The sequence below is a fragment of the Lagenorhynchus albirostris genome, chromosome 16, assembly GCF_949774975.1.
Source record: "Lagenorhynchus albirostris chromosome 16, mLagAlb1.1, whole genome shotgun sequence".
In the NCBI taxonomy this organism is placed as follows: domain Eukaryota; kingdom Metazoa; phylum Chordata; class Mammalia; order Artiodactyla; family Delphinidae; genus Lagenorhynchus; species Lagenorhynchus albirostris.
The window spans coordinates 50367711-50383147 of record NC_083110.1 but is presented as its reverse complement, the minus strand read 5'-3'; the positions used below and the strand labels follow the sequence as shown (position 1 = coordinate 50383147).

General features: G+C 45.2%; 1 protein-coding gene and 1 pseudogene across 1 annotated transcript; one reads left to right on the top strand and one right to left on the bottom strand.

Moving 5' to 3' along the window:
• The first annotated feature begins 4742 nt into the window (after positions 1–4742).
• On the top strand, positions 4743–10961 carry LOC132507443 (uncharacterized). The gene is made up of 2 exons (XM_060126853.1): positions 4743–6267; positions 10153–10961. Exons 1-2 carry the CDS (start codon positions 5948–5950, stop codon positions 10697–10699), a joined length of 867 nt encoding a protein of 288 aa, XP_059982836.1. The 5' UTR covers positions 4743–5947; the 3' UTR covers positions 10700–10961.
• Positions 10962–11043: 82 nt separating this feature from the next.
• On the bottom strand, positions 11044–13627 carry LOC132506932 (serine/threonine-protein kinase MARK2-like; annotated as a pseudogene).
• Positions 13628–15437: the final 1810 nt, after the last annotated feature.

The window sequence follows — 15437 nt, the reverse complement described above, 5'->3', positions numbered from 1 at the left end:
GAAAAGTAACCCCTGCTCCACGCAACTAGAGAAAGCCCGAGTGCGGCAGCAGAGACCCAGCGCAGCCAAAAATTAATTAATTATTAAAAATCTATTAATTTTTAAAAAGTCAGTTGAATTTTTAAAAAATAAATTTATTGGGCTTCCTTGGTGGTGCAGTGGTTGAGAGTCCGCCTGCTGATGCAGGGGACACGGGTTCGTGTCCCGGTCCGGGAAGATCCCACATGCCGCAGAGCAGCTGGGCCCGTGAGCCATGGCTGCTGAGCCTGCGCGTCCGGAGCCTGTGCTCCGCAACGGGAGAAGCCACAACAGTGAGAGGCCTGCGTACCGCAAAAAAATATATAAAAATAAATAAATAAATTATTTTATTTTATTTATTTATTTTTGGCTGCACTGGGTCTCTGTTGCTGTGCACGGGCTTTCTCTAGTTGTGGTGAGCAGGGGCTACTCTAAGTTACAGTGTGCGGGCTTCTCATTGCGGTGGCTTCTCTTGTTGCAGAGCACGGGCTCTAGGTGCTCTGGGTGCTCAGGCTTCAGTAGTTGTGGCACGTGGGCTCAGTAGTTGTGGCTCACAGGCTCTAGAGCGCAGGCTCAGTAGTTGTGGCGCACGGGCTTAGTTGCTCCGCGTCATGTGGGATCTTCCCGGGCCAGGGCTCGAACCCATGTTCCTTGCATTGGCAGGCGGATTCCCAACCATTGTGCCACCAGGGAAGTCCCCTAAAAACTTAATAGATTTTATTTGGGGGGGAACTGTTTTAGGTTTATAGAAAAATTGAGCAGAATGTACAGATTCCAAAATACTCCATTCTCCCCCATTTTACCACCCCAACACAGTTTCCCTTATTAACTTCTTACTTTAGTGTGGTACATTTGTTACAATTGACAAATCAATACTGATATATTATTGTTAACTAAAGTCTATAGTTTACATTAGGGTTCACTCTTTGTGTTGTACAGTCTATGTACAAAGGGTTTGACAAATACATAATGTCATGTCAACCATTATTACAGTACAGACAGAATAGTTTCTCTGCCCTAAAAATCCCCTGTATTCCACCTATTCATCTATCCCTCCTCTGAGAACTTCCGCCAACCATTTTACTGTCTCTGTAGTTTTGCCTTTTCCAGAATTTCGTAGTTGGAATAATACAGTAGGTAGCCTTTTCAGAATGGCTTCTTTTATTTAACAATATGCATTTAAGTTTCTTCCAAGTTCTTTTTTTTGATAGCTCATTTCTTTTTATTGCTGAATAATACTCCACTGTATGGATGTATCACAGTTTATCCATTCACCTATTGAAGGACATCTTGATTGTGTCTACATTTGGAGAATTGTGAATAAGACTGCTATAAACATCTGCGTGCAGGTTTTGGAGTGGACATAGTTTTCAACTCATTTGGGTAAATACCAAGGAGCATGACTGCTGGGTTGTATGGTGAAACTATGTATACCTTTGTAAGAAACTACCAAACTATCTTCCAAAATGGCTCTACTATTTTGCATTCCCACCAGCAATAAATGAGAGTTCCTGTGACTCCACATCCAGGCCAGTATTTGGCATTGTCAGTGTTGGGGATTTTAGCCATCCTAGTAGCTACATAGTGGTATCTCATTGTTTAATTTGCAATTCCCTAATGATATTTGATATTGAAATAGTATCTTTTCATCTGCTATTTGCCATCTTTGGTAAGGTGTCTGTTCAAATGTTTGGTTCACTTTTTAATGGGGTTGTTTTCTCATTATTAAGTTTTAAGGGTTCTTTGTATATTTTGGTTACAAGTCCTTTACTAGAAACATATTTTGCAAATATTTTCTCCCAGTCTGTGGCTTGTCATTTTATTCTCTTAAAGTTGTCTTTCACAGAGCAGAAATTTTTCATTTTAATGAAGTCCAACTTATCAATTTTTTCTTTCATGGATTGTGTTTTTGGTGTTGTATCTAAAAACTATTGCCAAACGGCTTCCCTGGTGGCGTAGTGGTTGAGAGTCCGCCTGCTGATGCATGGGACACAGGTTCGTGCCCTGGTCGGGGAAGATCCCACATGCCGCGGAGCGGCTGAGCCCATGAGCCATGGCTGCTGAGCCTGCGCGTCCGGAGCCTGTGCTCCGCGATGGGAGAGGCCACAACAGTGAGAGGCCCGCGTACCGCAAAAAAAAAAACTATTGCCAAGGGAATTCCCTGGTGGTCTAGGTTAAGACTCTGTGCTTCCAATGTGGAGTGGGTTCCAAGGTGACATGGGTTCAATCCCTGGTCAAGGAACTAAGATCCCACATCCCACATGGTGCAGCCAAAAATAAATAAATAAATAAAAATAAAAGCTATTGCCAAACCCAAGGTCACCTCAGTTTTCTCCTATATTATCATCTAGGAGTACAGTTCTGTATTTTACTGTTAGGTATAAGATCCATTTTCAGTTAATTTTTGTGAAAAGTATAAGGTCTGTGTCTAGATTCTTTTTTTTTGCATGTGGATGTCCAGTTGTTCCAGCACCATTTGTTGAAAAGACTATCCTTTCTCCATTGAATTGCCTTTGCCTTTTTGTCAAGTATTGGTTGGCTATATTTGTAAGGGTCTATTTCTGGGCTCTCTATTCTGTTGCATTGATCTATTTGTCTCTTGTTTAATACACACCATCTTCATTACTGTAGCTTTATAGTAAGTCTTGAAGTCGGTAATGTCAGTCCTCCAACTTTGTTCTTCAATATTGTTTTGGCTATTCTGGGTCTTTTGCCTTTGATATAAACTTTAGAATCAGTTTGTTGGTATTCTAAAAGTAACTTGGTAGGATTTTGATTGGGATTGTGTTGAATCTATAGATCGCGTTAGGAAGAACTGATATCTTAACATGAGTCTTCCTGTCCATGAATATGGAATATCTCTCCATTTATTTAGATTTTATTGATTTCTTTCATCAGAATTTTGTAGTTTTCCTCATGCAGATAATATATATATTTTGTATATGTATAATACAACCACATGTTGTCTAAAGGAGACTTACTTTGGATACAAAGACACGAAGAGATTAAAAGTAAAAGGATGGAAAAGATATTCCATGAAAATAGTAGCCAAAAGGGAGCTGGGGTTGTTATATTATCATCAGACAAAATAGATTGTCAAAAAAGGTTATGAGACAAAAAAGATATTATATATTGATAAAAGTTTCAGTTCATCAAGAATATATAAGAATTATAAATGGATAGCTATCTAATAACATAGCCCCGAGTTATATGGAGTAAAAATTGACAGAAATGAAGGGAAAAGTGGACAATTCTACAATAATAGTTGACTATTTCAATACCTCACTTCCAATAATGGATAGAACAGCCAGACAGAAGCTCAATAAGGAAACAGAGGTCTTTGACAACACTATAAACCAGGTAGACCTAAAACACACATACAGAACACTTCACTGAACAACAGCAGAATACATTCTTCTCAAGCACAAATAGAATATTCTCTAGGATAGACTATATGTTAATCCACAACCAAAACTTAATAAATTTTAAAAGATTGGTATCATACAAAGTACCTTTCTTATTTCAATGGAATAAAACTAGAAATCAATAACAGAAGGAAAAAAATAGAAAATTAACAAATATGTGGAAATTAAACAACATACACTTAAAGAACCAATGGGTCAAGGAAGAAATCACAGGGAAATGAGAATAGCATGAGGAAAATGAAAATAAAAATACAACATACTATGTATAGCTGATTCGTTTCGTTATACAGCAGAAACTAATACACCATTATAAAGCAATTATACTCCAATAAAGATGTTTAAAAAAAATACAGCATACTAAAAATTATGAGATACAGCCAAAGCAGTGCTAGGAGGGAAATTTATAGCTGTAAATACAGATATTAATGAAGAAGAAATTTCTCAAATCAATCACCTAATTGTTTACATTAAATAACTGGAAAAAGAGGAGAAAACTAAACCCAAATGTCACAGAAGAAAGGAAATAATAAAGATTAGAGAAACAATAAATGAAATAAAGAATAGAGAAAATCAACAAAACCTAAATTTGTTTCTTTAAAAAGATCAACAGAATTTGTGCACATGGAGTTGTTCATAATATTCCTCTATTATTGTTTTAATGTCTGTGGGATCAGTAGTGCTGGCCTCTTTTTCATGTCTGATATTAGCAATTTGTGTCTTCTCTTCCTTGGTTAGCTTGGTGGGAGGCTTATCGATTTTACTGATCTTTCAGAGAACCAGTTTTTGGTTTCTTTGATTTTCTCTATTGATTTCTTATATTCAATTTCATTGATTTCTGCTCTAATTTTTTATTTTCTTCTATTTATTTTGGATTTAGTTTGCTGTTTTCTAGTTTACTAAGGTTGAGGCTTACAGATATTAGATCTTCCTTCTTTTCTAATACATGCATTCAATGCTATATATATTTTCTTTTAGCATCATTTTTGTTGGATACTACAAATTTTTATAAGTTGTATTTTAATTTAGTTCCAAAAAATTTTTAAATTTCTCTTGAGACTTGTTTTTTGACTTGTGTGTTATTTAGAAGTATGTTATTTAATCTTCTGTTATTTGGGGGTTTTGCAGCCATCTTTCTGTTTTTTGGGGTTTTTTTGCGGTACACGGGCCTCTCACTGTTGTGGCTTCTCCCGTTGCGGAGCACAGGCTCCGGACGCGCAGGCTCAGCGGCCATGGCTCACGGGCCCAGCCGCTCCGCGGCATGTGGGATCTTCCCAGACCGGGGCATGAACCCGTGACCCCTGCATCAGCTGACAGACTCTCAACCACTGCGCCACCAGGGAAGCCCTATCTTTCTGTTTTTGATTTCTAGTTTAATTCCATTGTGGTCTGAGAGTACACTGTATTATTTCTGTTTTGAATTTGTTAAAGTGCGTTTTACACCCCAGAATGTAGTCTATCTTGGTGAGTGTTCCATGTGAGGTTGAGAAAAATGTATACTCTGCAATGCTGGATGAAGTAATCTATAGACATCAACAGATCCAATTGACTGGTGGTGCAGTTCAGTTCAACTACAACCTTAACTGATGTTCTGCCTGCTGGATCTGTCCATTTCTGATAGAGAGGTGTTGGAGTCGCCAACTATGTAGAGGATTGGTTTATTTCTCTTTCAATTCTATCCATCTTTGCCACACAAATTTTGACTCTCTGTTGTTAGGTTCATCCACATTAAAGATTGTTATCGCTTCCTGGGGAATCGACCCATCATTATGTAATGCCCCTCTTTATTCCTGATCATTTTCTTTGTCTTGGCTCTACAGCTGGAAGGCTGGCGCTCGTCGCTGCGGACTCGTTCGTGAAGGGGACGCGCAGTTCCTGTTTGTGTGAGGTTGCTTTAGGTGACCTGCTGTTATCTGCGGAGGAACAGCCAGGAACGGGTCATAAAATGTCGTGAATCACTGTCAGAATTTTGGGCCTTAGCCGGGTCCACATCCTCTCCCGCAGTGGCTTTTCGCCTTGGTGCACAGTCTACAGGATGAAACTGTTCGCGTTTCCTCCAAGCTCCTCACGTTCTGCAGTTTGGCCACAGAGTTTAAGCTCTTTTCACCCTCGGCAGGCAATTTGCAAGTGACCTTGTCGTTGTCAAAGCCTCGCCTAGCGCTTCAGCGCCTCCCGGAGCTCTGGCGGACTCGGTGGCCCGAGTCCCAGGAGCTGGGGCTCCAAGCGGGGACACAGGCGCGAGGCTGGAGGGCGACGGACAACTCGGTCTCCCGGCAGTCCCGCCGCTTGTGCCCATCGCGGCCGTTAAGGATGTTGATTCGTTACCAAACGGCCATCTAGAAAGACAGTCATGATTTAAACTTCCATCAGAGATCATTCAATTACCGCGGGAGAAGGATTGGATCTTACCTTGGTACCCACCTTGCAATTTATTTAATGTTTGGGAGAGGGTGATTTTTAAAAAAATGTATTCTTCACCAAAAAGTGAGACTAACTAATTCCTAGTGATGGATCTGCAAGTCCAGATTTGTGGGTGGCAACTTGATGTGATTCCAGAGCCTCTGAGGTCTTACGGTGTGGGACGTCCGCTTAGACTTTGGAGCCCGACAAATGGGTTTGAATTCTGGTCAGACACTTATCAGTTGTGCAGTCTTAACCCCAATTTCTTTCTCTTTAAAGGATTGATCGATTATGTCTATGCAAAAGGCAGGTGGATCTTGGTGAATAACAGTGAATTATCAACTTACTTGGATGGTCGCTCCAACTTAGCTGCTCTTCAAGATGTCATTTCTTTGTTGGAGCAAAGCAACACATTCTTTGGTGCCTGGTATGTCTAAGTTGGAAGTAATTTACCTCCTGAATTTTGTTTACATATATAAATGATACATGTTATTGTAAAGAATTCAAAACATATAAATATAAACAGAAGAGAGTAAAGGTAGCCTGAAAGCTGCACGCTAAATTAACCCCCAATATTCGGGGAGCCTAGTGGACAAGAGGCTCACTGTTTGGTGTGTAGATTCTCACTTGTTCCTGTGTTTTCAGCACAGCCTTACTGCCTACAGGATAGGCTGGGCCCTAGAGTCCAGAGCTTTGTTGAATGAGCATCTCCAGGGAGTAAACCTCCAGTCTTCAACCAGTGGAGTGGATATGGGCTTCCAGCCACTGTGTTCAGACTTGCATTGACTTCCCCGAGTTTTCACCCACCTGATCCTCCACAGGGTCCCTGACGCCTCTGGTCCAGAGCTTCCGAGGGGCCGCAGCAAGGAAGAGCTTGCTCACACTCTGTTGCTACTGGTTAGGGTTTGGCTTCCTCATGTTTGCAGAAAAGTTACTACTTGTACACATGCATTCTTGCTTCCAAACTTTTATTGCTATTGTCTTCCTGCCACTTCTGCTTATCCTTGTGGTTTGACCTTGTAAATTATTCCCTTTACTATCATTTTAGAAGTTATAGGAGGGGTGGGGAGGTAAATGCCCTTGTGCATTTTTTGATGATTAGTGGGAACCATCTCATAAAATTCTTATACACATTTTATGTACTATTTAAGTTTAATCTAGTGTCCTAGAACCCTTAGAGCAGAGTAACTGCTGTGTGTGTGTGTGTGTGTGTGTGTGTGTGTGTGTGTGTGTGTATTGAGGATAAGGGGGCATCAGTGCTAGACTCAAATGTTTAATTGACCCTAATTTTATACTATTACTATATTTAATCACAAATGTAATCTTCTTTGTTCCTTTCCTCTCATATTTTATAAATAGCTTAAGTTTTAACATCTATTCTTTCACAAATTGGCCTTAAATCTATGTCAATATTTGTTCCTTTCCAGGAACAAGTAGAACCTGCCTTGCCTGCAATGTATAAATTTTTCAAAATACAGTGAGACCTCAGCTTTTTGTTAAACATGCTTTTGTCCCACTTACAAATATTAAGAAAAACTAAACATTAAAAACTAAGAAAAAATTGTAAAGAAAATAAAATTTATCAGTTCTCACAGATGAAGGGTTATAAAAATAAATCTGAATAAAAATAAATATTTATTTATTTAAAAATAAATAAAACAATCATTTCTGTTTTTATTTTCCATTTCCTTCTGATATGAATTAAAAGCACTCTCATATAAGTCCATTTATGTCTGTAGTACAAACAAATAGCATCAACAAATGTTAAGTGCCAATTTTATTCAAATATTTCAGATTCTCTTAGGTGCAAGTGACAGAAACTCATCTCAAACTAACTGGTTGAAAAGGTAATTTATTTGTTTGAATACCTGGGAGTTCCAAGGGTTTATTCAGCTCTAGTTACAGCTGGATCAGAGGGCGTGTCAAATGATATTGTCCGGATTTGAGTGTAATGTGTGTCTGTCTATCTATTTATCTATCTATCAGAAACATTGTTTCATAAAAATGTTATCAGGCTGTTGACAATAATATTTAAACAAATATCCAAACAAGTGTTTCATTTCAGGTGGTTCCCTCAGGAGAATAATTTTTCTCTTGGGTTTTCCTTCAGGTAGTGCAGATTAGAGCCACAGAGTGAAATCGGTCTGGTAATTTTATAATCATAGTTCATTCACTGGTCCCCAACTGATATACTTTCTCTTATGGACACTTGTGTATTGCATCTGCAATCCCTTGGATGTTTGGTCTTTTCCCACCCTTATTAGCCATAGTGGGATGCAGAGGTTGCCTCACTCAATGGGAGATGAAAATGCCAAACTCTTGCTTTCCTAGACTCCCTTGCAGCTAGGGCATGGTCCAGTGACTTACAGTGACTTGGAAGTAGGAACCAGTGACTCAAAGGGGTAGGGACTGGGAGCCTCCACATGGATTGAGTTCCTAGGGCAGCAGTGGCAGCAAATGGTATGCAGGGTGCAGTGCTAGAGGGGTTGGTGGTGCAAGATGTAGACTCTTTTGCTTGCTGGTGGTGGTAGGGATGTCCACACTTGATTAGTTGTGCCATGTAGTAGTGGGCATTGGTCCTGTGTTTCATAGAACCTGGCTCTCCATCCATATTGGCAATTTCGTGATCTACCCAACATTATAAATTCCTTTCTTGTCAGACTCAACCTGAGTTGGTTTCCATTGCTTGCAACTGAGAGCCATGAACTGATAACCTTGTCTTTCTCTATGTCATCTCTCCTTTACTCCTTTACTCTCTACTTACATCTTATAGCACTCCCCTGGCCTATGCCGCTTGAATCTTCTGAGAATTACCTGGAAGAGGGGGTCTTGGAGAAGAGATCAGGAGAAGAGGATGGGAAGCCACACTGGGTCTGGGAGGCAGAGAGAGCCCTGCTGGAGGCCGTCAGAAATCAGGCCAGCTGATTGCTAATTCAGCAGGTGCAAGCTGCCAGCCACGGGGACACACTCCTCTTCCCACCTTTGCATCCATGACCCGGTCCAGTCTACCATCACCACTCGTCTGGAATGTGGCACTGTTTCCTGGCATCCGTCTGCTTCTGCCCTTGTCCCCCTAAACGCTTTATCAAACACAGGGATCCTGAGAAAACATAGCATCAGCCAATGTCAGTTCTCTGTGACAACTCCCCAATGTCTCCCCATTCCTCTCAGATTAAAAGTCTTTTATAGAGGACTAAAGTTTTTCCCCTACTAGTAATGAGTAATTCTCATTACTATGCATTTGATCCCAGGAGAAACTAAGTGCAGGAGGGGATGCTGGGAGGGGAGGGGCCACTTGCTGGGGTCCCCTTGGCCCCCACCCCATTAGGGAGCAAAGCCATGTTTTCTTGGACCCCTCAGAGCATCCAGGCTGTTCCACAGGGCAGGAATAGGGAGTGGAGGGGAAGGGGAGCCCTTGGTCTAAGGGGGGGAGGCAGCGCCATCACCAGCCAGCGCCCATTACCATCCGTCTCCACACCAGCTGCGGGGTTAGCAGGCAGGGAGCCACTCTGCCCAATCTGTCCCCCAGCCCATGGACAGGCGACATTGTCAGGAAGGGATGGCTGGGAGACAGAAAGCTGAGGCAGCAGGGTCCGGTGGGAGGAGCTCCCTGCAGAGGAACTAGATGTGGCCCAGATCAGTGCAATCCAGGGAAGCGATGGGGAAGAGGATGGTGGGTGGTGGCGTAGTGGTGCTTTTAGACAAAGGCTCTCCTAGAATGGAGAATGCTGTGTCCCTGTCACCAGGGAGACCAACGACCCAGGGGCCCCAGGGGGAACCTAATGTCCCTGCAGCCCCTCCACACTCCCAGCCCCAGAGTGCGTGGGGGAGTGATGGCACAGAGCTGGCAAGGAGGACAGCCACCCCTTGCCCAGCGCCCTGTGGAGAAACGCCAGCTCTGGGGAAGGAGGGAGGGCTCAGGGCGCACGGTGGAAGGAGACCAGAGCCCCCACCCCCCACACACACCTCTGCAGCCCAGGGGCTGAGGTCGGGGCAGGCTGCGCTGGTGGTTTGCTTGGAGGGGAATGTGGGGCGGAGCGGGCAGAGTAGAAGTGGGCCCTGCTAGGGGCCCGAGCCCCTCCCGGGGAGCTCCAGAGATCCAGTCTCGGTGTCCCAGTGGAGCGGGGAGGAGAGGGGGCCGCTGGCCAGCCGCTTCCATCAACTCGCCCTGAGCCTTCCCTTTCCACCTGGGAGCTTCCTACCGCCCTGCCTGTCTGGGGTCCCCGCCAGACGCAAGTGATGGTGGCCACTCCGTCGACTCTGAGTAAACAGCTGTGTGTTCTCACTGGAGTCGCCTGTGTTTATCTTACAGGGCATCGCGCCTCCCCACGGGGCGGAAGAGAAGAGGAGGAGGCCGCGGTGGGAGCAGGGTTCCAGGGAGACGCCCTGCCTGGTTGCGAGTTGGACCAGGTGGGCGAGCGCGGCCTCAGCTCGGGGCAGCCCTCCTCTGGTCCCCGGGCGTTGGTTCCGGAGGCGATGCTTCTGGAAGCCGTGGAGACGGGGGTCCGCGTTTCGATCCCCCGGGTCGGAAGGCCGCCCTCCCTGCTCGCGAGTCCCGGCTGCTCGCACAGCTGCCGTTCCTGCTTTGGCCGCACCTGCAGCTGCTCGCTTGGAGCGCCGCCCGCCCCCGCATCGTCTCCTGCCTCCGCATCCTCTCCTGCCCCCGCATCCTCTCCTCCCGCTCCACGGAGCTCGTGGTCTCCATCGTCCATCTCAAGTGTAGTGAGCGCGGCTCACGTTTTGTCTCTGCCTCGGCTGCTCACCACGTGAGTGAGGAGTGTCATCCCTCTGTCTTGGCTTTCAGCTTCATTCAGGTTCCTCCGGCAAACCTCGATTTCTTCCTGTCGATTTGGACTTGAACTTCCTGAAGAAGCTCCCGGTGGAGCCGATCGTGGCTTTTGCCGCTGGCGGAGGCTGGGGTCTCACCTCAGGGCAGAATGTCTGGGTCTGGCACCTGTCGGGCTGCCCCTGTGGGCGAAGTTCCCTTTGGACAGAGCCGGGGCTCCACTCCCTACTGACCCTGCAGGTAGACAGGTGGACTCGGGGACAGGTGGGGGCTGTGCTGGGCTTGGGCTCCTCACAGGTACTCTCCGCGGGGCGGGGCCCGGAGGCCCCCGTGGGCTGCACTTGGATTCCTGGTGCAGGCGGGGCCGGGTTAGACTGTGGCCGAAGCCGAAGCCAAGGGGGCCCCAGACCCGCACGGTTAGGCTGCCTTGGCCGTTCCGCACGGAGGCCTGGCCGAGGCTGGCGCTCTCCCAGCGCGGGGGATTCCTGCTCTGATTTGTGCCGGTGGAGAGGGCGCTGGGGGTGGGCGGCAGCGGCGGTCTTCTTCCCCTGCCGCTCGCTGGCTGTGCTGTGGCCTCCGCCCTGCGCCCTGATCCTCCGCCACATCTGCGTTCCTCCCCGGCGGAGTGTTCTCAGAGCAGCAGTTAGAGGTGGGAATGTGCTGCTTGCAGCTGGCGGGGACCCTGTGCCGTTCCTGGGGGCGGGGAAGGAGCGCTGCGATTAGATCCGCTGAAGGCTGAGGCTTCAGGGTGACCCGGTAGCCCTCTGGCTCAGATCTCTTATAACCCAGGAGCAGATATTGGAACATTACCTTGTCTTTCCGGCCTGTCAGTGAGTCCTGGATCTCTGTCTCCACGTGTAACCATGGACGCCATGAATTCAGTCTGCTGGAGGTTTCTGGTAGTCAGAGAGCGGCTCCATGTAGAGCTTTAGTTCCTCATATCCATGACCCACAGTAACCCACGGGTCCTTCATGATTTGCTCTTACTTCTTACTGAGAATCAGAGATTTCTTAAACAGATTTTCGTTCCATAAACATGCAGAAGAGAATACAGTATATTCTGTCCTAGTACCCCTCTGGCAGTCCTTGAAGTTCTGTCCATCAAGAGGCAGGAATCCATTGGCCAGTGTAGACAGGGTGACTTCCTGTGGTTCTTGCCTGGAAGAGTTCCGGGCAGCATGAGGGGGACCACCCCAGAAGGTGTCCAGCTTGTTGTAAAAGGTGCATTTGTTGCTGAAGCCAAAGTGTGATGTTCACATCCAAGAGCAGGTTTTCTGCCTTTAAATCTCTGTGGACAATACCCTCCTGGTGGACTCTGCTCTCAGCTGCTTTGCCTTCCTACTGCCATGAGCCACGAGGTACTCAAACACCTCTCCTCCACTAGCGTCCTCCTAACAAGGCGGAGAGTTTCCTCAGCCTCCGTCACTTCAAATACTTCACTATGTTGAGATGATCCAAACCTTCATGATTCCTGCTTTGCGGGACAGTCTCCGGAGGCTAGAGGAGTTCCGCTGAGTCTCATCAATGATCTTCACGGCTCTTGCTTTCCCATCTAGGATGTGCCGGCCAACTTCACCGTAGCCCAGTCTTCCTTGCCAACCGTCTCGAGGGTCTGGTGGAGGCCATGTGAATCTGGGTCTCTCCTCAACAGAGATGGCTTAGAGGCCCCGCAGCACACTGGACTCACTGCTGTGCTTGGAGTCGAGGCGTCCTAACGTCGGCTTACATCTGGGAAGAGCTGGTGAGAAGCTTGGTCCAAATCAAAAGAAAACCAGTTCAAAGTTCACCCCATGAACTGGTCTTTATGACTGAATCAAAACACAATGCCAAACAAAACTAAAAAGAAACAAAAGCAAATACTAACAAGCTAAATTTAAAAAGAAAAAATTGAGGGAAAGAAAAATAATAAAAGTAAAATTAGGGCTTCCCTGGTGGCGCAGTGGTTGAGAGTCTGCCTGCTCATGCAGGGGACGCAGGTTCATGCCCTGGTCTGGGAAGATCCCACATGCCGCGGAGCGGCTGGGCCCGTGAGCCATGGCCGCTGAGCCTGCGCGTCCGGAGCCTGTGCTCCGCAACGGGAGAGGCCACAACAGTGAGAGGCCCGCGTACCGCAAAAAAAAAGTAAAATTAAAGAATAAAGAAAAGAAGTCAGGAAAAAATAATATAGGGGGAAAAAATAAGCCCCAACAACTAAAATAGACCAAAATGCCAAGGAGAAAACAAGCTAACTTTCATCAGAGTCCCTCAGGTCACTGAAAAGCAGCTTACTGAGCCAGAAGGACTAATAAACTAGTCCTAACTGGGAACTTATTTGGTTCTTGGAATTCTAAAACAATAGCTCCTTATGAGGTCATAGGAAGAAACAGACCTGTCAACAAAGTTGGGGATAACCACAGTGATTTTCTCACTTTTTGATCTCAAGTGAGACCCATTACTCATAAAAAAAAAATTAGGGACTTCCCTGATGGTCAAGTGGTTAAGACTCTACACTTCCACTGCATGGGGCACAGGTTCGATCCCTGGTCAGGGAAGTTCCACATGCTGCGAGCGGAGCAGCCAAAAGAAAAAAATTGAGGACCCCAAAGGGCTTTTGTTTATATGGGTTATGCCTATCAATATCTTGTTAGAAATTAAAACCTGTAGGATGCTTCAGTGCCTTTTTATTTCTAGTTTGAAAAGCTGTACTTTTGGCTTTTTAAGAGCTCGTAATGTCTACACTTAAAATATTCAATTCCTTTTTCTTTAAACTCAAATTGATTGCTCTCAAAATGATGCCACAACTTAACTGGCATCATGATACTGTGTGAAAATGTTCTGTTGCATAAGACAGAATAAGGTACATTATTAACATCTATTAAGGGAAGATAGTTCTCAGGTTTTATTTACAGTTTCACCCAGTTCTTAGTAGATTCCTCCCTTCCACGAGCCAGAGAACTCACTGTGTCAGTTTCAGCAGCTTTAAATGTAGAGGTTGCTGTTGTGAGTTGAGAAAGCACGACATCTACTCTTTTTAAACCAACAATACACTGTGTTCTGTTCCCCTCTTATTCAGCATGAGATGCGGGTAGGGGTGGCTGGGTGTCATCACCGATAGTTAAGAGGAGGGAACCAAGACACCCCTGCATGACTTTTTAAAGATGTTGTATCAACTATACTGTAGATACTGAAAAAGGCGCAAATCATCAGTATGCTGCTTGGTGGCTGCTCGCAAATTGAATTCACGTACTTAACCAGCATCCAGATCAAGGTCCATACAAAGTACACGTAATGCTTTAAATTATTCAAAATATTATTTATTTTGCATATTTAGTGCCTGTTGTCTGTCTCTCCCATTTGAGTATCAACTCTGTGCAAGGGGTTTTTTTGTCTGTTCTTTGCTATATCTTCATCACCTAAAACCGTTACTGGCACGTAGTAGGCTTGAATAAATGTTTGTTGAATGAATGAATGAATGAAAGAATGAAGTTCGCAACATGAATCTAATGGCCCAAAGAGTATGTCAACATAGTCAGATCTGTTTATTTTCCAGCTCTAAAACTTCAGGTAACTTTCTGAGCTTCAATTTTCTTATCAGTAAAATAGGGCTAAATAACACCAATTTTGCAGGGTTGTTGTGAGAATTAGACAAAATACGTGTACAATGTCTGACATCTAGCACACGCTCAGTATAGCTATCTTTATTTTTCACTGTAACTGCCTTTATAAGGCATAAGCAGATGGAAGGTATGTAGTAAAGAACTTGGCCCTGCCCAGATTGGTCTGACCTTTGTCCCTGGTTCCTGGGAGATAACCTTTAAACCCCTGGAATTTTCCAAGTGATGGGCATGTCTTTGTTATTCATGTTGGGCCCCTTTGCTCACACCTGATAGTTTATGCTAATGAGGTGAATCTTGGTCTGCTCAGGCCAGGTGATATCAGCCTCACCTCCAGGGGGTGGAGCGGGGCTGGAGTCTAAGTTCAATCCTATGGACAATAAATCAATCACTCATGCTTATGGAATGAAGCCCCAGTAAAACCTCTAGACACTGAAGCTCGGGTGAACTTCCCAGGTTGGCCACACTCCATGCGTATTGCCATACGTCAATATCAACATCTGGAGGGTCATACGTTCTGAGGACAATCGAAGCTTTGCATTTGGGAACCTCCCATACTCTACCCTTTGTATCTCTTCTTCTGGCTAATTTTGATCTGTATCCTTTCCCTGAAATAAACCGTAACTGTGAGTATAACAGCTTTCAGTGAGTTCTGTGATTCCTTTTAGTGAATCTGTCCAACCCAAGGGTGGTTTTGGAAACCTGAACTTGCAAGGCAGGCAGGACCCCTGTGCTCTGGTCCAGGCTCAGTAGCTGGCTGTGTCCACTGGCAAGAGCCACGTGGCCTCACTGCCTCAGTTTGCTCATCTGTGAAACTAGGAGGATAAGCCAGATGGTCTCTTGGCTTCTGTAGCCTTATTGTTAAATGAAGTTCTTTTCTTCTCAGGGAGCATTTGTCTCTGCCTGTTTCTCACATGCAAACACACAAACAGATGTGTGCAGAAGCCAGTCAGGGGAGAGGCCACAGCCCCGTCATGTCAGGTGAGGGTGACACAAGACCCCTTTCCAGGACTTCCCTGGTGGTCCAGTGGTTAAGACTGTGCTTCCACTGCAGGGGACACGGTTTTGATCCCTGGTTGGCCAACTAAGATCCTGCCTGCCGTGCGGCCAAAAAAAAAAAAAGACCCCTTTCCCAGAGTAGTTGAGCTGCCTTGATGAATTCATGACTTGTTCTTTCTTCCCTGTTCCCTGGAGAGAGTCAGCTGTGTTTGCTTCCAG